The sequence below is a fragment of the Carettochelys insculpta genome, chromosome 5 (genome assembly GCF_033958435.1).
Source record: "Carettochelys insculpta isolate YL-2023 chromosome 5, ASM3395843v1, whole genome shotgun sequence".
Lineage (NCBI taxonomy): Eukaryota > Metazoa > Chordata > Testudines > Carettochelyidae > Carettochelys > Carettochelys insculpta.
This window is the reverse complement of record NC_134141.1, coordinates 65,887,904-65,910,520: the sequence shown is the minus strand read 5'-3', so window position 1 is coordinate 65,910,520 and position 22,617 is coordinate 65,887,904. Positions and strand designations below refer to the sequence as shown.

The window sequence follows — 22,617 nt, the reverse complement described above, 5'->3', positions numbered from 1 at the left end:
TGAATACCAAACCTGAATTACAAGAGTAAAACCCCCGAATTACATGATCTTTACATTACAGGTAGTAGTCAGAATGAAGAAGATCAGGAAGGCAAGTCAGCCACTTTGACTTTCCTAACTGGGAATCTAGGAAGCAGAGCTTATGCTCATCCATTAAACTCTGGTTAAAATGTGCTCATGTTTTATTATACTCACTCACAATCAAGCTGGGGTGTGTTTGTTAGGATTTAGATGGGCAATGTGTTTAATAATGCAAACAGGTTTCCATGTGACAGGGAACAGACAAGTTCATATTGGACAGTTGGAATGTGTAACTACAAGTGAGTGGGTTATCCATCTTTTTAGGTCTTCCTATCAAGACTGCAACGCTTGTCTGAAAGCAAAAGCAAATTACTGGACTCAACACAGTATTAACTGGGTGAAATATAATGTCTTATGATACACAGATTAGATGATCCAATTGTCCATCCCCCCAGTTTTAAAATCTACTAATCTATTAAAAAAGCACGTATTTCTTAAGCCACTGATGTCATGTGTGTCTTTATAGGCAGTCATACTTGCTGGCTTTTATGTGCCACAATACAGTAATCCCTCAAAATGTGCAATTTTGAGTTGCGCTTAACATATTAACGCAAGTTTAGCACAACTCAAAATCCCACTCCCCCGGCCCTGGCTCAACCCCCTGGCCCCGGTTCAATGCCCCACCCCTGCCTTGCATGGCCCCAATTCAACCCCCCCACACCATTTCAATCCCCTCCACGTGGCCCTGGTTCAACTCCCCCACCCCATGCAGCCCCGGTTCAACGCTTCCCCCTCCCTGCACGGCCCCAGTTCAAAGCCCCTGCTCCATTTCAACCTCCCATGTCCGACCCCAGCTCATCCCCCTGCCAAGCCCTGCCCCACCATGCACAGCTCCATCTCAAACCCGCCGCCCTCCACAGGACCACACAGCCCCAGCTCAACTCCACCCCCATCCCCACAGTCCTAACCTACCCCAGGCTTAACCCCCCTGCACTCCCTTCCACGGCCTCAACCCACTGCCATGCTTTACTCTCCCCACCTGCCGCCCCCAACTCCAGGACTTACCTCTGAAAAGGAGCTCCAGGTGCTCCTGCTGCTTCCCCAGCTGCAGAATGTGTGTTCTGCAGGGGGAAAAAGCCGCCCCCCCACCGACTTACGTGAAATTTGAGTTATGCGAGGGTGCGTGGGAATGCAACCCTCGCATAACTGGAGGGACTACTGCACAGGAATATCTTAGAAACAGAAGAAAGACACACATATTTGTTAGCAATTGTGTTTGCCAAATGGGCTGGCTGTGGTGCAGGAAGTACTGAGAAGACACAAAAACAGGACCACTTGGGAATGAGTGAAACTGAAGTTTACACACATGTACAGTCTTCAGGAACAGACAGTTGCTGAAGGCAGGACAGCCAGGTGACAAGCTCAAGCACAACCAGGTTACTGCATGTGGTTGGCCTACAAGATAAACCTGAGCACATAGGGGACAGGCAAAATAACCATAGAACTAAAAATGAGAAGTAAATTACTCATCTCTCAATCACAGTCTAAATGTTCACAAAAATTGATAAACACAACTAGTTTCCAGGGCTGTTATGGGGATTTCTATACATTTGTTTTAAGGCAATTTGAAAACCTTAATTTGATTCTGCAGACTCTGGGTATTAGTTGCTCCAGTTAGGTTTTATCTTATGTTCACTTCTCACACCTTTAAAAGTTTAGTAAGAAGTCACATTGAGCTTGAAAACTGACAAACTTACTCTCATGCCAGAGGGCAATTTTACCCAGGTTTCATGATAAATGATAACATTGTTTGATGTTTTTAAATATTAAGCTGTTAATCACATTTAAAATTCATTTTAATAAAACTTATCATAAACTTTTCAAATTTATATTAGATTTATCAATCCAGTTTACATCACAGTAAAAAAAATCCAATGGAAATCTTGCTATTTACTTCCAGAAAAATCTGGACCAAATCAGATACTTAATCATTAGCAGTTGTAAACATAGGGCATCATACTCACAAGGATAAATAGTGCATTCTCTCAAAGGAGATAACACCTAAATCAAAAAGATACCAATAATTTGGTCCTTGTCATCAGGTCCTTTAATGTTAAGATCAAGACACCAATAAGATTTTTCATCATTAGAATCATATAAAAATTAAACATCTGTATTTTTATCAGATGTAATTTGGCTGGCAATAGAAACCTTCAAAAAGAAGTAAATCACTTCAAGAAAGCAATTTCTCCCTTCAAGCCTGCATGATATTGGACACCAAGGGAAAAACAGGAATGTTCACATCTTCATGTTAAATGATGTGTTTTTCACTTCTATCAATTTTCATTAATCTCCATTAATTCAAATGTCAGAAAAGGTGACTAGCTGAAGATAAATCAATTGGATTATTTAATACATTATCATTTATTTGTATTTCAATATAACTGCAGTGTAATAGGTGCAAACTGCAAATAAGGAAAACACAGTCATCGCCTCCTAAAAGCAAGATCAGTGATTTGATAGGCCAGTAAGAGCATAAAATGAGGATTAAAAGCACCAAAGGCCTTCAGAAATGAACAGTAAATTCAGTCAGACTCTCAATACACATGTGAAGGATAATCCAAAAGGTGCACATTGTTAGATTTTCAGTAATTCTCGAAAGTCTCACAGGGTTATTATTAATGCTTCAGGCAGTGTTCTATACTGGACTCCAGAGAGAATTTTAATATTATTTTATTTAACTTTTATATCAGGGAATTGTTTCTAGTGCCACCCCCCCACCAACCTGCCTCCATTAACTAAGTTTATCTTGAGGGCATAAATACATGACATTTTGATCCAAGAGAATCAATTTTTGATTTGAGCCCCTCATTATCCTCCAGTGAGCTGAGGGGCTGCAGCTGAAATATAATTATCTGAACCTAAAAGATTTTCAGGGTGGTGGATAGCCAGATGTGCCAAGAGTGGACTGTAGCGGGGCTAGTGACAGAGCTAATGGCAAACCATCTATACCTTTTAGGTATCAGACCTGTGCCCACTGAAATCTCTGTATTTATAGAAACACTATGTTTCAGTATAATGTAGGAGTCATCATAAAATCACCACAAGAGAGAACATCTCTGTTAACCCAAGTCTTAAAATACTCTTATTTATACTTATTTGTATTTATTTATACTTCATTTTAGTCAAGAGATATAAAACTGGAACTGCTCAGGAGAACATGTTTATGCTCCTTAGTTACCATGAGTTTCATAGGGGGATGAGTAACACATAGATAGCCGTGCTAGTCTATATACTATGAAAACAAAAAAGCAGTCCAGTAGCACTTTAAAGACTAACAAAATAATATATTAGGTGAGGTGTTTTTGTGGGGCAGACCCACTTCTTCAGATCGTAGCCTTACCAGAACAGACTCAATAATAGGGGATCTTTTACATACTTTGCTTAATCTAGTTCTTGACTCCCCCCACACCCTCCCTCTGCTCCTCTGTTCTCTGATTTGCTCACCTTGACAATAATTTTTCTGATTTGTCAACCTTGATTACTGTTTTTGGTTCTCTGTGCCTTAAATATTGAGTCTAGTCTGGTATGGCTATGATCTGAAGAAGTGGATCTGTCCCATGACAGATCACCACTTAATAAATTATTTTGTTAGTCTTTAAAGTGCTTCTGGACTGAATTTTTGTTTTGACAGAGGGATGAGGTGTGGGAGCAGCAGCTCAAGCAAGCAAGCAATGTTCAAGCAAGCTTCTGAGTGAAAGGCATGTAACTCTTGCCTCAGAACCCAACTAGCTGACAGCTGGAAGTGCTGATGTTAAGAGCTCTTCCCTTCTAGGTTTCACCTCCCTAGACAGCAGAGCATTGGTCCCAGGGTCAGGACAGCAGCAGGTTGAACATATGTTCAGTTGTCTAATTTTACTGAATACTTACTTTTTCCAAAACAATAATTTACTTACCTAAATTTTATAATGCTGTTAATTTTATTTAATACCTAGTGCCTAGGGGCACAAGAAGTATTTATTCTATCAATACCCAGAAGATCAATTTTTTAAAACATTTAATTTTTGCAAGTAATTTTAGAGACAAATATCATTAGCATTAGCATCAAACAGTGACACAAAGATGACTACAGTGGCAAGGGTTAAATGGACACAATTGCCATAATGGTGCACAACTCCATAATATTTATGATGTAATGAAAGAAGAAAATGTACTCATTTTAGAGATCATTATTCCACACATTGCAAATGGATTGGATCCAAAAGAGTCCTGCTGTCAGATTATTTAAAGTTTTGGTTATGCTAGTTATTTGTTTTTGGACAGTCAAGGTATATGGCAACTGTATGTGGAGCTTTCTCTCTGCATGCTCAACGGAATGGAGGCTCATTTTTCCTTGTTATGAGTAGAGAGGGGGGTAGATATATGTCAGGAGCCCACATTGGAAGTATAGACAGAATACTGATTATTGACTTAGGAACTAGTTTTTGTTACACATAATTCACAAATCCACCATCTCTCCCATGCTTTAAAGATGGAATCTAAAATTCAGAGCAAATGTCATTATGCAGTAGACAAGTTTATTCACTTATTTTCTTTCTTCTCCAGCTTTAGTTGATTGCTTCCTCAGTTCAATGTTTTTTGAAAGTATACTTAATAACGAATGTTTGATTTCTTTCCCCCAGCTAATAGTTGAATGACTAACATTTTCAAGTGGTGCAATTATAACTGTTGCCTATAGTCACAATAAAACGAAAGATTTCTGGAATCATTTGCATGAAATGCTATGCATTCGATCAGTTAAGACAGATAAGTTCCACAGAGTTTAAAACACTGCCCTGATGCCCAGAAGCAGAACCTTTGCTTAAGACTACTCTAATAATAAAATAACAGCTTTAACTATATTGTTACAACTTTCTACATTTTGAATTCCCTTATGGTTTAGAAAAAGAATGCATTTTTGGCTTAACTGGTGTATTTCTTTTTCAAAATTACTATGATTGTGGATTAATGATTAATGCAATTGACAAGTCCTGTCTCCTCTACAATATTGATATAATATGATTATCATGACAGTGAGACCACTTAATTTTATACTGCAAATACTGCAGCCATTTATTTCCCAGTTAAGCTTGGGATAGGAAAAGGAGGATGGATAGAAAACTATGTAAAAATATGTCTGATATCTCTGTGCTCTAAAATGAAACAAATGAAATACACAAATTTCATAATTAGCTCAAGCAAATTTTGAGGTTTCAGAAAATGAACTGGCATCATGAAACTTTTATGGAGAAGCTGTGGCAAATCTACTTTTGAAATATGTGTCCTCTTTTTCTATTTACCTTCAGCTCAGAGATGCACAGCCCTTCAGTGATGAAGGATTTGTGGAGACTTTGCTCATGCCCATGGATGCTACTGCTTCAACAATCACTGTGATCTCTTGGAGAGGTGAAAGGTTATTGCAAATTAACAAAATAATTAATTTCACTGTTTTGTAGTGGCCTAGGTCTTGAAGAACATATGTCCCAAAAGTCACTGTGTTAACCATTATCTCCTATGTCTCCTGCAGTATCTAGTATTATATTCCCATAAAGGATAAAGATGTTTCATTCTCAGGCCTCCAGGATTACTAGGAGCCTTTTATTTTTGCCATTTTGTAAGAGGACTCTTGCCAAAATGTTTGGATGTTTGTTTTGGTATGTTTCAAACAAAGTATTTAATTGCTTCAAGATATAGATTGTACAGCACTTGAACAAAAAATCTCAAAAATATGACACAAAATTACTCCATAGACTCTTTTGTCCTTATTTAGAAAACTATTTCATAAGTCATGACTGCCTAGTGAAACAATGGTGTTTGTTTATGAATGATGGATCTTTTTTCAACTTCCTGAAATTTTCATACTTCTAAGGCAGAGATGGCCATTTTGCTTTTTAGAAAACTATGGCTCATCAAAACAATCCCTTCTGTTTTATGAGCATATTACTGTAACACTTACTAAAGTGGGAGGCATTGTAAAGTAAGTGGAAAACCCATTTTAAAAACCTCTCGGTTAATAAAGAATATTGAAAAGTTACTGGGACAATACTGCTAGAAAGTATTCTCATTCCATTCGTGTTCCATACGGAATATTGGTTAGTTCACATTCATTGCCTTTACCCTCAACAGCGGCCTGATGCTGAAAAGACTTACCAATGGGCTTTAGATATGATCACACTGACATGAATACGCCTTCTGATGACTACTACGAGAACTGGATCAGGACCTTGGTTCTTTCTAACATGAGTAGACCCATTGACTTGTATATGCCCATGTAGTCTGTGTTTGAAGGACTGAGTCCTTACTGTACCTCATTGTTTAACTTTGCTGTCTATAATCTGACCACACATCAGAAATGAAGTAGTTAAACTAAATATACAATAGCAGACAGTTAGTTTAAATTCTCTTCTCTTGCTTTCAGCAGACACTTTCAGTCATGCACTTAATGGGTAAGCTATGCCAGTCAGCTAAAAAAAAGGAATCATTTATTGCTCTGTCTTTTAAAATGCTCATATTGAAAATCAAAAGCCAAAATGAATACTTAAAAAGACAGTGGGGTCTTTATCAGGGAAAGGAGGATTGCTGTAATTTCATTCTAATAGGGTTCACTGGTCTTACGCATCTGATATCTTCATTATTCATATTATCTCACCCACCTTGTCTCCCTCATTATTCATAAACAGATATATCAATGGAAGCTTCTACATTTCATGTTACTTCAAAAATAGAGAGAATCTTCTTAAATATGCAGCAATGTCATTTGAACAAATTACAGTGATTTAGGGGGAGAATAAGTGCTACAGACTTTTTAAAAATGGGAGAAAAAACAGATTTTGCAGTTCTCAAGATCAAACCATAATTTCAATTCTCAAAATGATTTTTAAGTGGAAGCAATTTGTCAGGCATTTTGATCTATTTCAAGTTAGTGTCTATTAGCTTTTTAAAATGGTCTGGCCAATTGTGGTGCTAATTATATTAAAACAAGTCATGGCCCTATATTCTTGCAATTGCTGGATAAACATCTAGCACCTGAGATCCCACCTGTCTTTCACTCGGACCATTTTCAAGCAACTTGTGTAAATAGCAACAGACCCTGCATAAAATGTTCAAAAATGGTGTCCAGACTATGCTTAATAATATATAGAAAAGCAGGAAATTCTTTATGGACTGAGGAATTAACCTTGTTCACAACTGGCATTTCTTTACAAATCACATTCTTTATGGAAAAACTCACAAGTGGCACATTCTCATCCCATTAAGGATTTATGTTCAAATGTGACTTATCACCTAACCATATTTGAAAAAACACAAAAAACCCACTCTCTTTAGAGATTTTTTCACTTTTAGACCTCAGATAGATTTTCTTCTCTTGTAATTTCAGAAAGTGTTTGTCTTTTGTCAGTTGTACTGACTGGCACTTTATATGCCCTAAAATCTCAATAAAAGTATTGATGGAAAATATATTTTGCAGATGATCTAAGAAAGCCTCTGGGATAAATTATATGATTTCAGAAATAGTCCTATTGAAAAGTAACTTAAATTTCTTAAAAACAAAAAAACTTAGAAAAAGCCAAGCCTATGGATAATTTAATGAAAGAAATTGGCGCACTTGTCCCCAGCCAATTTGTCCATTTAACTTCACTTCAGCGTCAAACTGAAAGGACTAATTTCTCTCTCTAGTATTGGGGCCAGGATTTTCAATGTTATTTCCATATTTTTTCATGAAATACTTCCTGTATTTTAACATTAGCATTTCTGAGAGCCATGTTAAATAAAACCATAAGGCTGCACGCAGAATCCCAAGTTCTGAGAAGCTGTGGCATGAAATTCACAGGCTCTAATTGAAGATTATGATGACAGGCAGTCCAACTAACCAAACAGTCAATCAGGAAAATTAATGATTTCATTTAATATTTCCTAGGCATCATTCAAGAGTTTTTCAGGAAAAGTAAAGGTTTGGATTGCCATAATACAAAGCCTGATTAGAGTGTTATAAAGGACAATGAAGAAACAGAACAAAATCATGAAAACAAGAGTACCAGCAACAGATGGGTTAATTTAATACCACCAGTTTATCAGATTTCCTTCAGTTTCAATCATGTTGGATTTTTTAAAAACAACTGGAGTAACTACTTTGTAAGCAACCTCCTGTGTCAGTTTAGATGGCAATTTAGATACAAATTTGAAGAATCATGTTTGAAAAATGTGCACTAGAGAGCTGAAGACTTGAATCCTTGCATTCACCCCATTGTAATTATATGCTGTGGGAAACTGTAAATCAGGATCCCCAATATAAAGGTTAAAATGTTTGGCTCAAATCCTGAACAGCAAGGGTTGGGTGTCTGAAAACCACGTCTGATAAAATTTACCAGAAAATAGATTAGGGATCACGTGACTGAAATGACAAAACAGCACAGAGTTTTTGTGGAAGCATTAAAAACAACTAAATATTAAAGCCCTAAAATTGAGAGACCCTCAAAAGGCATTCACAGGAAAATTTGTAATGAAGTTTCTTTGTAAAGATTTATAAACAAAATTGGACTTTGAATAGAAAAAACAAAAACATTTTGAAAAATATAAGAAACACTGATCTTAAAGAATTATCGTATTTTCTCCCTCCTCTGTCTAAAATAGAGTAGTGGTAGCACAAAATACCATGGGCTGATTTATAATTAGAAATATACAATGAAGAATTACTAATGGCAAAAGTAAGGCTGGGGTGGGCAACAAGTGGCCTGTGGGCCCGAGGCGATTCATCAGGGTTAGTCCGTGGTGCGCTGCCACACACTTTGTTTACCGGAGCATCTACAGGTATGGCTGCTTGCAGCTCCTGGTTGCTGCCATTCATGATTCCCAGCCAATGGGAGAAGGGAGAAGCAGGAGCCAAACAAAGGTACACAAAGTATCTGGCAGCCTGCCAGGGGCTAGCCCTTACAAACTATGCCCGGTCTATGGGCCACTCATTGCCTACCCCTGGATTAAGGGTTTTGACAACTATATTTTTAATAATTGGTACATAAGAAGGGCCACACCAGGTCAAACCAAATGTCCATCTAGCCCAGTATCCTGTCTTCTGTCAGAGGCCAATGCCTGATGCCCCAGAGGGAGTGAACAGAAAGGTAATCAGCCAGAGCTATCTCTCCTGACATCCATATCCAGCCTCTGACACACACAGGCTAAGGACACGTTTCCTACATATCCTGCTTAATAGCTACTGATGGACGTAACTTCCATGAATTTATCTAGTTCTTTTTTGAACCCTGCTCAAGTCTTGGTCTTCACAACATCCACTGGCAAGGAGTTCCACACACCTACTGAGCGCTGTGTGAAGAAAAACTTCCTTTTGTTCGTTTTAAACCTGCTACCCATGAATTTCATTTGGTGTCCCTGAGTTCTTTTGTTATGGGAACAAGTGAGTAACTTTTCCTTATTTACTTTTTCCCCACCAGTCATTTGGCCTTTTATATAGTGCAGAGGTTGGCAACCTGCAGCTTTTTAAGGAGTTAGTAGCAGCTTCAAGCACTGCTGCTGCTTACTCTTGCTGTGTCTCTGAGCCCTGCCGCCACCCAGCCAACTGCGATGATGTCGGGGGAGGAGGGGCAGCCCATGCTGAGGAAGCAGCGATAGGGCGGGGCAAGCAGGGGGAGCCAGTCTGGGTAAAAACCTAACCCCCACGTACCCCAAACTTCCCTGCTCATTGCTCCAGGCCTGGCACTGCTCCTGGCTGCTTCCACTCTTCCCTCCTCCCTTCCGCTTTCTCTGCCGCTCCTCCCTATCCTGGCTTCATTCCCAGCGCAGAGTAGCCAGTGGCCCGAGCCTCTCCCGGGGCGCAGGAGGCTGAGTTGCACCCTGCCATGCCTCCAAGTCCAGCCCCAGCGGACCATACATTTAGAGCTGCTGGCAGCTGCTGTCAACAGGGGTCGCTTCCGTAGGAGTGACTGGGGCAGGACCGGGCTTGAAGCAGCTGCACAGAGTGTGGCAGCTGGGCACTGGTGCTCCCATCGGCACTGGCCAGGAGGGTGACACGGCCAGCAGCACTGCCCAGGGTACACGATCCCTCCAGCAGCAGAGCTCCTAGCTCCTTCCCGGCTGTGAGCACCAGGGGCCCTACCGTCACCTACTGCATGTTCGTTATAGCCTGGCTGGGAACGCCAGGTTGCCGCCTCCAGGAGAGAGCCTGCGGGCTGCTCACGCTATCCCTGGGACAGCCAGCTTCTCCACTCTGCTGGCAGCTTGTGTGTGCAGCCAGCCTGGTCAGGTCCACACCCAGTCCTAGGACAACTCAGCACTGCCAGCTCCTGAAGGTGCGGCTGCACCTGCACCTGCCCCTGCCCAGGCCAGCTGGGAGCTCTCCTGTTGTAAGTTCCCCAGTGCAAATGCCCCCAGGAGACTGGGATAGAACTCATGTGATGGGGGGGTTGTGATCCTTGTTCCCCATCTCTAGGGCAGGGGGAAGCGGTTCTGCCGGTTGGCCTTCTGGGAAGGTTAACATCTCTTGAGAGTGGTTAAGCCTGGGGATGGGAGGCAGGTTTGTGGCACTGGGGGGTAAAGCTTGGGGATGGGTGGGATTGGATTTGGGGCCTAAGTGGGTAAAGCCTGGAGATGGTGGGTGAGTTTTGGGGCTGAGAGGGGTAGAGCCTGGGACTGGGGGTGGGCATGGAGGGTTGATGTGAATGTTGCTCCTCCCTGCTTATGGGCCCATCCCCAGGTTCAGCATTTTCCTTGTCCTCATTTGCTCTGCAATCCAGGGGTGAAAGTAACAAACTTTCTAACTGGTGCAAATCATTGCGTGTGGGCTGTTCTTAAAATAGTAGTTACAAAAAGTACGGTTTGATGTTATTTATTTATTAAGGACTGCCTTGTATTCACATGCATTGCAGCTCTTGAAGTATTGATTTTGTAGCTGAATTTGAAAAAATGGCTCTTCTCACTATTTTGTTTGCAGACCCCTGGTCTAGTGAATAAGCAGAATAACATTTACACCATGTCCTTGCTGGCGTAAGTGTGTTTCTTCCAATTCTTCTACACTGAAATTGCTGATATGCTTAATATGTTGTTGCTAACACAACAAAAATAATGTGTTGGAAGATGTAGTAAAGACAGACAAACGTAATGTTAAATTAAAAAAAAACCAACCCTTTTTCTGGGAAGATTCAGGGCAGGGTGATCAACCCTTCACCCCACAACAACCCAGAAACAACATATTTCACGCAGTGCTCTTGTAGGGAACGCCACAGAGGTGTAGGGAATGGAATTCACAACTAGATAACTTAGGTGTGCCAGGAGCTGGAATGCAGCCCACCCAGGACTACTATTTCTGCCATTGGGTTGGAATTGTGGCCATAGTTCAATTGTGCCTTCTACATGTGTGCGTGATGAGGGATGAATTACTGGAACCTGAGAAAAATTTCTACTTGCCTATCCTCCCTGTCCTCTGTCTGCTGGTCTATTTGGGGCTGACACAGAACGCTTTTTAATGGTATGCAAGAGGTGCAGATTACTCTGCCCTTGTGTGGGCACTCTGCCCACAAGAGGGTTATGGTGAACTGAGGTTGGCCATGGGTGGACTTCTTTACACATGGGACAACTCCATCTTATCGCTGTTTTGAATTTATTAGTATCTGAACTTTTATCCTATTAAACAATGAAAAGAAATGTAAGGCATAACTTAGGAGCCTAAATTACATTTGCTGTAGACACTTAGATTTCATTGGGTTTTTAGCAGCAGCAGTGAGGGAGAAGAGAGGGGCATTTCTCTGGGTATCTAAATGACTAAGACACTTAAAAAAAGTGTTTAGGTGACTAGTTTCCATGGGAGTTAGGTGCCTAAATACCTACAAAAATACAGCCATTAGGAGCTTATGTGTCATTGAAAATCAATGGGAGTTAGAAAATGGGAATTTGTACTTCAGTCATTTAGGTGCTTTTAAAAATCTTTACTCATCAGCTGTACAAATCAATTAGATTTAAATATCATAGTTGATCAGAAAAGCCCCACTGCTCTCCATCACCACCACTAGTAAAAACTTGAAGAAATTTCTATTTCCAATATCTACTACTATACCTAGAGTTATCTGTACCAGCTTGTTAAAGGTAACAGTAGCTCCCTTAGGGCTTGTCTACACTTGCCCCCAACTTCAAAGAGGGCATATTAATCAGGGTGACGGGAGATTACTAATGAAGCGCTGTGGTGAATATGCAGCACTTCATTAGGCTAATTCTCCCCGTGGCAACTTCCAAGTATCAAACCTTTGAAGTAAAGTCACTTTGCAGTAGTGTGGGCTACATGCATGCTGGCACTTTGAAGTCTGACACTTTGAAGTTGTCACGGAAGAGAATTACCCTAATAAAGTGCTGCGTATTCACCGCAGCACTTCATTAGTAGTCTCCCATCACCCTGATTAACATGCCCCCTTCGAAGCTGGGGGCAAGTGTAGACCCAGCCTTAATGTAATTATTTTTCTAGACAAATGTATGTCTGCTGAATATTTTTATAATATATTGAACACATTTGACCAAGCAAAACACCAGAACTGTACAGCAAAACTACAGTTAGTTTTAAAAGGATTAAGCTTTTTCTTTGTGGCATTGGGTCTTATTATTTTATTGAGTTATTTATTCACTAATTAAATAAATATCTCTGGTGTTTAGAAGAATGGGTTTAAAATGCTACAATACATTATAAAAAACAGTACCTAATTAAACTTCTTCTTCCCAAGCATGCAATGTTAAGATTGACATTTCTTACGAGCAATGTGAAAATAACGACATTTATTTTGAAGCAGTGAATATTTTGCTTCTGAGCTGTGCATGCTGGAGGCAGGCACATGTGGGGTGTGTGTGTGTGGGGTGGGTGGTGGGGAAGGTCAAGGCACTGGCAATTTGATGTGAAATGAATTAATTTGATTACTTTCATGGAGTGGATCAATAACACTCTGGCTGAGACCCCTTGCCTAAAGGCAGTTAGATAATCAATGGAATCAAACATAGCATGCCTTCACCCAGCCCTGAAGCCTCTCTGATCTTTTCTGGGAAGATGCTTGAGGCCTGTGTAATTCTAATTTATGTCAATTGCATATCAAAGAAATTCCAAGGAGATTTGGTCACAGGGTATTTTAGTGGTAACCATTTAAAACCTATGTATGTATGTATGTATTTTTTGTAGGCAACTTGGTGTTTAAGTGCTTCTGTGTTGAATGCACAGATATTCCTATAAAAGCATACCATACAGTATCTACCTGGTAATAATGTAACATTCATTGACTTAGGGATGGAAGAGAGTACTGTAGGGGAAAATCTTCTCACCTCCCCCAGACTGTAAAGTCACAGAATCCAATCACACAGACATACAAATAACTACTTCTCCTTGTGCCAAGAATTTGCTTTAATGATGCCCCAGATACCCAGATGTTGGCATCTTCAACCTAAATGAGCAGTCATTGGAAAAAATTAGTTCTGCACAAAGCTGGAAAAAAGAGAAAGAAATTTTGTTCTGTTATGTCTCTATTAAATTGCTGTGGGAAAGGGGTTGTCATCTTATACTGGCCAATTTCACATTTTGCCTTTCAACACGTGAAATACAGAGATAATGCTTCTAATTTTCTACACTTAGTTCACTCCTTCTGAGGCTGCTACTTTTTTTCCCACCAAGCCTCCATAAGAAAGTAAAATGGTTCCCAGCAGTACTGCTAGCACCACAATGTTTGCTATACAGAAATCATTTTTGAGAAAGCTTTGGGTACCCAATACATTTTTAAATTAATCCTGAAAACTGTTTTTCCGTCTGTCCTGCAGCTTTCCAGAGATTTTTATTCCTTGCAGATCAACCTTCTTTAATATTGCACAATCATTTTTTGAAAGAAGCTAGGACAATAAAGCCACCAATTACAGGAATAAACTTTGAAATGTATGTGGTTTAATTGATGTCAGCGGCAGTAAAACTTTTTTCAGCATCAAGGTCATTGATTGTCTACAGCAGCTGAAGACTGGATAAATATATTGCTCTTACTAGATCCCTGTTGATTGTACAAGCCATTTTAACTAACCCACAAAATAAATATATGTAAAACTGATCCGTGGATTCAGGGTCAGCTCTAATTCCCAAGGTCACGTAACCTTTTGAACGCTTTCTAAGTACATAATCTTAGTCCACTTCATCAAAGGCAGCACACACACTGTTTTCTTCTATTAGCTCCAACAAAACACTAAAGTTTAGGAGATTAAGTAGAGTCGGCTTCAAACACCAGCACAATTCTTCCAACATGCTTATCCTCCCTTCGGTCTGGAAAATTACAAAAGCTGAGGCTGTGTGTTGCTATTTCAAACTTTACAGTTGAGCTGGAAATTTATTCATTCATAGCTGGTTGAAATACTTTTCCTCATTGCTTTCCAATGAATTCATAGCATAGTTGTCATGCACAGACTGTTTTATGATAAAAACAGTTCTGAAACTTGTAACCAATTAGGGCTGTGCTTATTTCACAATGAGGTTCACAAACTGAACTTTGATTCACAGGGGGCTGAAAGAGAAACGATCCCTGCAGATTCACTAGGAGATTTGAAATCCAAAGTCTCAAATCTCTTAGTTATCTTCTCTCTGGTTCCATGGCCTCTGGGCTGAAACTTCTTTGAGAATGTGGTGAAAAGTATTGTGTTAGGGAGAGGAAATGAGGATGGATCTTGGTGGGAGGTTTACAAGTGCAGCAAATGTGTAAACAACTTCTGCCCATGTTCACAGACATTTCTGAGAGTGAAATGAGCAGAGGTGGACAAATTCTTTTCACCTTTTATTTCCTCTGAAAAATGCCTTTTTCAGGTCTCAAAAATATTCCCCACATTCAGATCATTTAATAAATAGTTTCATAGAATCACAGGCTATATCTAGATTAGAGTGATCTGTTGACAGAAGACTTTATCAGAAGATATCTTCCGACAAAACTTCTGTTGACAGATTGTGGCTAGACTGCCAAGTGGATCGCTCTGTTGACAGAGAGTGGCTGGACTGACTAGCCACACTCTCGACAAAACAGCCAGCTGGAACCATAGCAGACAGGGTCGCTCGACCAGCAATCCCTTCCGGAAGCCCTGGTGAGCCATGTCATTAAAGGCCCCCCTTGCCCCTGACACCCGTTCCCTGCCCATGCTGAGGTGTGCCAACCTCCACGAGGGACAGCATAGCTGCTAGGGCAGGGCTTTGACTCTTTCTAGGAGACACAGATCTTTCCAGTGAGCCATGGTGCCAGAGCAGCCCCTGGGTTTGTGCTGGGTTCACACAGGTGGCCTCAGCACCTGCTGCACCTCCTCACAGCCATCCTCCTATTCTTCAGGGAGGGTTAGCTCAACACCACCTTTGAGGACCTCGCTGTTGCTGCCAGATGGTCACACCTGCACCCGTCCCCCTGGGTGCACAGACAGATCTGGAGGCACTGCACCAGTTCTGACTGGTGGGACTGGCTGGTCATGGGGCAGTGGGATGATCAGCATTGGCACCAGAACTTCTGAGTGTGGAAGGCCAACTTCCTGGAGTTCTGTGCCTGGCTCCTCCCTGTCCTCCTGAGACAGAACACCCAGGTGTGGCTGCCAACCCCATAGAGAAGTGGGTTGCAGTTGCCCTATGGAAGCCTGCCACCCCTTACAGCTACCACTCAGTGGGAAACCAGTTTGGCATGAGGAAGCTTACTGTCAGGACCTCCTCATGGAAGCAAGGAACACTCGGGCTGCAGTCCCTACACAGGGAGGATGGGGTTGTCTTGCCAAAGGAAGTCCCTTGGGAAGCAGGGTTGGCATGCAAAGGGTGGACTTGAAGTGGGGGTTGGGGTGGGAAGCCACGTCCCTGGGGGACCGTGCCGTCCCACCCTCGCACAGCCCTGCTGATGGGGGTGTTCCCAAAGACTTTGGGAGGGGGATGGGAAGAGGACAGGAACTCCCGTGGCACAGGGACTTCCTCCCTCAGTCCCTGATTGTGTGTTTGGTCCCCTCCCCCAGCAGGTTGTGACGTCCATCCACACCCTCCTGCTGCAGAGGGTCATCCATCTGGGAGACATGGATGCAGCTGTGGCCAGATTTGCTGCACTGGGTTTCCTGAACTGCATCAGGGCTATCGAAGGGACCTGCATCCCACTCTGTGCCGTGGAGCATAGCACGGCCAAGCTCATAAGCCAAAAGGGACACTTCTCCATGGATCTGTAGGCCGTGGTTGATCAAGGTCAACAGTTCACAGACATTCACGTCGGATAGCAGCTGGCCCCAGACAGGTAACGCAGCCCCCCCATGGCAACCAGCTGGCTGGGTAACTGGGATGAGGCAGACTGGTTAACACAATGCACTGGTTATGTGGGTACTAGATAACCAAGCTTTTACCATATTCAAGAAAACACTTAAACATGTGATTACCTTAGAGACAAGCTTAACTGTTTCATAGAATCAAGCAGCTGAAACAGCTCTGAATTCAATGTATGTTTTAATTATGCTTTCCATCTCTTCTTTTTATAGGATAGAGTGTGAAAAGGAAAAAAAAGAAGGCAGAAGGAGGAAGAGATGATTTTTTTGATAAATGAATTTCATTGTTATTTCTGACTGAACCCAAGAGAACCTTATTAAAGATAAAACAAAGGCTCAGATTAAGACCTTTTGTATTTTGACACAGATTAAACATTCAGCATAGCTTTAATCAGAACTAATTCTTAAAACTGTATTTAGAGAAATACATAATTTATGCAAAGCAATATACATTTTAATTGAGACTCTGAAAATAATTCAGATATGAACGCTCTAGCTTTTTTGTTTACTCTGAGCAGTATGCCTATTTTTCCTATCCTGTCCCACTAAACTTTGACATTTTGGCTGTGCTACGCTGCCCCTCCCTTTCGGAAGTGGCACGCAAATACAGCTGATCGGAAATGCAAATGAGACGTGGATGTAAATATCTCATGCCTCATTTGCATACATGTGCTGCTCTCGATTCAAAAAGAGCTGATTTTGAAAGCCAAAACAGCCGTGTAGATGTGGTTCATTCAAAAGGAAACCCTGCTTTTGAAAGCATGCTTCTTCCTTTTTTTTTTTTTCAGGAAGAAAGGTGATTTCAAAAGCTGGGGTTTCCTTCCACATTAACCTTGTCTACAAGGCTGTTTTTGGCTTTCAAAACAGCTCTTCCAGAATCAAGATCCTGAGCGAGTAAGCCAATGGGGTGAGCCTCATTTGCATTTCCGATCACTGTATTTGCATACCCCTTCCAAAAGGGAGGGGCAGTGCAGCCACAGCCTTTGAGTCAGGACTTCCTGATGTGAAAATGTATTAGCTCTAGCAAAGGATAATCCCAAATTCCTACTTTCCCCAAAGCTCCATAACTGTACATGCTATGAAGTTAACCTGCTTAAATCTAAATCTAGGTGGAATGTTCATCCATTCCATTTACCAACTTTCAAATAATTGCAAAATTACAGTTAAAATTCCATTTAAAATTAATCTTTACATTTGTTTATTTTTAACACAAAAGCAGTAAGTACAGACAATTTTAAAATACTCTACGTAACTTTTTTTTTTACTCCCAAAGTTCATGAATTTGATTTCTCATAGCCTTATCTCTACATCTACATTCTCGATTAATGTTTGATGTTTGATTCAAGTTGATGAAAAGTATGGAGCCATAGAAAATAATTTCCTTTAAAAGTAACACTACAGCATTTTTTTTATTCTTGTACTTCTGTTATATTAATGATATAACACACCAATCATCTATCACAGCAGAAGAGGATAGCTTGTACATGAAACTTGTGTTAGCATCTCAGAGCCAACAGCCTAAGGATGCACATAAAAAAACTAGGTCAGCAAAAAGCTACCATGCTCTCTTTTTCTCTAGGACTAGCTCCTGTATTAAATCTGAAATACAACCTGTTACAAGACTTATGTAACAATGAAAGGAAACAGACAAACAAACAAACAAACAAACAAAGTTACCTACCTTTCCATAGTTGTTCTTTAAGTTGTGTTGTACATGTCCATTCCACTGTAGGAGTGTGAGGAACTTGTAAACATATGCTGGAGAACTTTTTTTTCTCAGATGTACCTACTGAGTTGGCTTGAGCACCCTCTGCCACCACATGACTCTGCATACTGGTAGAAAAGGGCAGGGGCCATTCTCTGTCCCCCTTTCAGCTCCTTTGTATGGGATAGCAAACATCTCCCTGATGCTTATGAGTCAGATCCTGCAAAAACCAAAACCCTTGAGGTTTTAGAGTTCTGATGTGTGCTCCCTACCCAGGAAAGAATGAAGAACCTGTGACCATAATGAACACTGGGTGTGGAGAAACGAGAGGAACAGCCACAAAAATGTCTTAAGGGTCTGCCCATTAGTTCAGAGAAGACTAATTACCTCTAATAATAATTACCCCTGAATCATGAACCACTCTGTGGATGGAGGGTGACCCACTCTGACAAGAATAATTTACTACACAAACTTCAGAGTATGCTCTTGACCCCATAACTCTGCTGGAGATGTTCCACCTCCATAAGACAACACTTAATTCTCTCTATTTAGAGAATAAATACTTTGCAAATTTAGTACTTGTCTCTGATGTGGAACTCCCAAAGGCATTTCAAGCAGATGGGGTGTGGACCACTGATCACTGCTGGTAGGACTGGAACCCCAGACAGCCAGACGTGGCTCTCTTCCCAGTCTCAAAAATCACTTCTAGTCCTATAGTGACCTACCAACTAAAACCTAACACTAACTACACACTGCATCTAACTGCTTACTAAACCAGAAACAGACTATGTATAAAGAGCGAGGGAAATAAATGTTTGTTAGCCAGACCTGGGGAAGGGCTCCAACAAACCATCACTGGAGGTAAGAAGGAACTAAGGGTGAATGGAGGTGACTCTGCCCTTGTATACCAGTAAACATGGCGCATAGTGGCAGAATGGGCTTAAGCCACCCTGATATGTCTCACTAAGGTGAAAAGCTCTCCAACAACTGTGTTTAAAGAGCATTCACCTACATTAGAATGGACATGTGCAATCACCTGAAAAAGAAAGATATTTATAGGGAAAAAAGACCATGTCTCACACATTCCACACACATATATACTCAGAAGTCTATAGCCATTCTACATGGAGGCTACTTACCTTATCACACCTCATCAACCCTAAATATCTGAGAGACTTGCTGCTTTGTGCAATTTGGGTGGCTCCCTGGTCTGTAATTTCTTTACACCATCCAACATCCACTGTCTCTATTGTCATGCTGTATCGTCCAATGGCTATCAGAGCTGTAAGATACGAACAACAAAGTACACAAGTTCATTGCAAAGACGGAGCAACTAGGTTAAATGCACAGACCTGAAATAATGCAATTGGGACTAAACTTCTCCTACAGCATTTTTCATATGGGGCGGGGGGGACAGGTAAGCTTAAAACATCCCACATTAGCATGCTGTGCAGCACATAGCTTTCTCTCCTCATCCGCATAATGTTTTTCCTTTTGATAAACATCTTGTGAATTGTCAAGAGATACAACATTTTCTACATTAGTACTTCACTACAACATAAAAACCTGTACGTTTCCAAATTAGGAATTAAAAACAAGATTGTAATACTTAAGAGTGTATGCTAGTGAAAGAAATATGTTACAGTGAATTATGTACAATTAATTTGAACGCCTTCTCTGAACTATTTACAGAAAACAAATCATGTAATGTTAAAAATGATCAGACTAACTCAATTCAGCTTCAGTTACTGGAGTGTCTCTCCTCTAAACTGCAAACAAACAAACTTACTGTTATATGTATTATATACTGTCAAAGTGCTTCAAGATATATTATCCCACTAGATAGGACATTAGATGTTTCTAGAGATCTGTTAGCAGAATTGTATACTATGTGGACTCCTCCAATCGATTTTCTGAAGGATCAATCCATCTGTGAAATTACTATAAAATAAAGCACAATTTCACATGACTCTCCTACAACAACAACAGAGATTGTATTCTTTTTGTGAACACAAACTCTGCTGTAGAGTTGCCAAACTGATAAACCAGAACTACAGGAATACTCAGGGAATAATGAGACATTCCCTGACTGATCGAAACCAAGAATATTTCCAGTATGCATAATATTTTCTATAACAATGTACTCTATGGTGCACCACCCTTGCTTTTCATAGCTCGTACTAATGCTGTAACACCACCATCTTGCTGTATCTTATGATAGCCTTGTAAGTGGCACTTTTTCCAATAAAAATCAGAATTTCTGTATGATTTTATTAGTCATGTCCTGTATCAGATACACTGTCAATGACTTTTGCTTGTTTTCAAATACAGATCTTTTTAAACTTAATACAAAATCATATAGTAATAGTTACAGTATTATGGAAAAGGAATTACAGCTGCGGCCATTGGTATAAACTGTGAAGTATGTTTCTTGCTGTACTTCCTTGCCATGAGCATATGAGCTTCTCCCATATCTCATTCTCCACGATGAACATTTTTCTTTACCAAACACCACAACCGTTGTAGCATATTTCCCCTCTGGCATTGCAGAACTAGTGCTAATGTATAAGGAACCTGTGAATCCATGGGGCAAAATGAGTAGCCTGTCCCGCCTTGCTGGTCCTCCTAGATTCTCTCACTCTCAAACTAGCAGCTTGGTTGTGTCCCATGCCATGCTGCCACTGCCCTGTTCTCTCCAAGCATGTGTGTGGAAATGTGGAGATAGGGTGAAGCTGATGGGTGTAACAGTTGCCCTTCATTCAGGATAAATGTAAGGAGTTAAGCTCCTTTTGGAGTCAAATAGTAGAAACCATAGAAGCCATTGCCCAAACAAAGGGACATACAAGACTGGTTAAGAGCAGAGCTCAGAGTGGGCAGAGTTGTTTTACTGATCAAATTCATAGGGCTGGCTATTGTTTTGGTGAACCTACCCTGAAAACTGGGTAAACTAGTTGTGCAAAAAGGAGTAACAGTAATTTAATCCTGTAATTGGCATCATTTATTTATTCTGCAATTTGTTGCATACATTAAGATGTGGTTTCATGTGACGTAGAGCATCAGCATCCTGGTTCTTTTCTGATCATACTGCCAGTACCATTCCTTCTACTTCCTTATCATCTCTAAAAAGATGCTTGGGGGAATTATGGGTCACAGCACAATGCAGAAATTCACATTGTACATGCAGAACTTCCTTTTTTCCTCCACAGAAATTGGCTGTACAAATGTTGCCTGCCACTAGACCCAATGTAGCCAAGTTTGTAAATAGAACACAAGGCTGGGGAAAGGGGGAGGAAACTGGAGAGTCTCCAGCAATTGCAGTTCCCAGCACACCCTGAAGAAAGGGGGTGGAAGAATGCAAGAAACTCTGTGCAAGCTGAGGATCCAGCACTGGGCTGCTTTTCCCTCTGGGTGCCTGGGCTCTAGGAGGGCAGGACCTGTGAGTGTCTGGGCTGGGTTAGTTGGGCAGGTGGCTGACGTCTAGAGGGAAGAGGGTGTGAGTGTGTGACCTCCCCTGCCTGGCTGGGATCTGGAAGGGAGGCAGAGAAGCAGGAACTGGGTTGTCATAGGGCTTTCGTTACATCTGTACTCTTGGGGGAATTTTTGTGTGTGTTTGTATTATTACAGACATGCTTGTTCACAAGAATTCTGAAATGAGCGAATAAAACAGATGAAACCAGTAGGATTATACAGTGTTCTTTTGACAAATACAATTTGCAGAATTTTACAATATCATGAGCAGAATTTTTAAATTTTGGTTCAGAAGTCCTCCAGTAAAAGTGCCTCGCCAACACAGAATGGCTAATGGGAAGTGATGTGGTGTTAGCAAAGCGCATATAGCTTTCTTACATTTTTCCTCTAAACAGGTCTTTTGTGTGTCATTCTTATGAAAACAGAACAGAGGATTATGAACTTTCTTCAGAATTTTTAAATTAATATATAAAATTATGTAAAAGATACATTTCTCTAGGACAGTGGCTCAGGATCTCAAAGTGCATCATGGTCCCCTTTTATGGAGGTCACTGGGTCTGGCTTAGAGTTGCTGGGACCCAGGGCTGATGCCCAAGCTCCACTGACCAGGGCTAAAGCCAAAGCCTGAAAGCTTCAGCCCTGGTCAGCGGGGATCAGGTTGCAGGTTCCCTACCTGGGGCTGGAGGCCTTGAGCTTCAGTTTTGGCTTCCCTCCCCAGAATAGTTAGTCTTGGACTCTGTGTTTCCCCAAACTTAGGGAAGTGTGGCTCAGGTGGGGTCAGGCTGGTCTCTCCTCCTTGGGTCATAAAGTAATTTTTGTTGTCAGAAAGGGATCAGTGTGCAATGAAGTTTGGAAAGCCCTGCTCTAGGGAATTCTGTAAGCTAATTTAAAATCCTGTGGCAGGAATATCATAAAATGAAAAGGACACGGTCAATTTGAAATATAATTTTCAAAAAATTAGTAACACATCACCTCAGGTACTATACCCATCCTTAATTCTCCCTGACAAATTTTGCAATATTATAATTCATATTTTCCTTCTTTTATAAGTGTTTTTCCTTCCCTTACTGCTATGTGGAAGGCCAAGAAAAAAAAAGACAAAACTCACC

The 22,617-nt window shown here is 40.9% G+C and overlaps 1 protein-coding gene across 4 annotated transcripts in view; it reads right to left on the bottom strand.

Moving 5' to 3' along the window:
* FBXL17 (F-box and leucine rich repeat protein 17) overlaps positions 1-22,617 on the bottom strand; it is a 474,489-nt gene that overhangs the window by 3,802 nt on the left and 448,070 nt on the right. For all 4 annotated transcript variants that reach the window (XM_074994182.1, XM_074994183.1, XM_074994184.1 and 1 more), the window contains one exon: positions 19,180-19,322. In XM_074994182.1, coding sequence (XP_074850283.1) covers positions 19,180-19,322 — 143 coding nt within the window. The remainder of the gene's footprint in view (positions 1-19,179; positions 19,323-22,617) is intronic.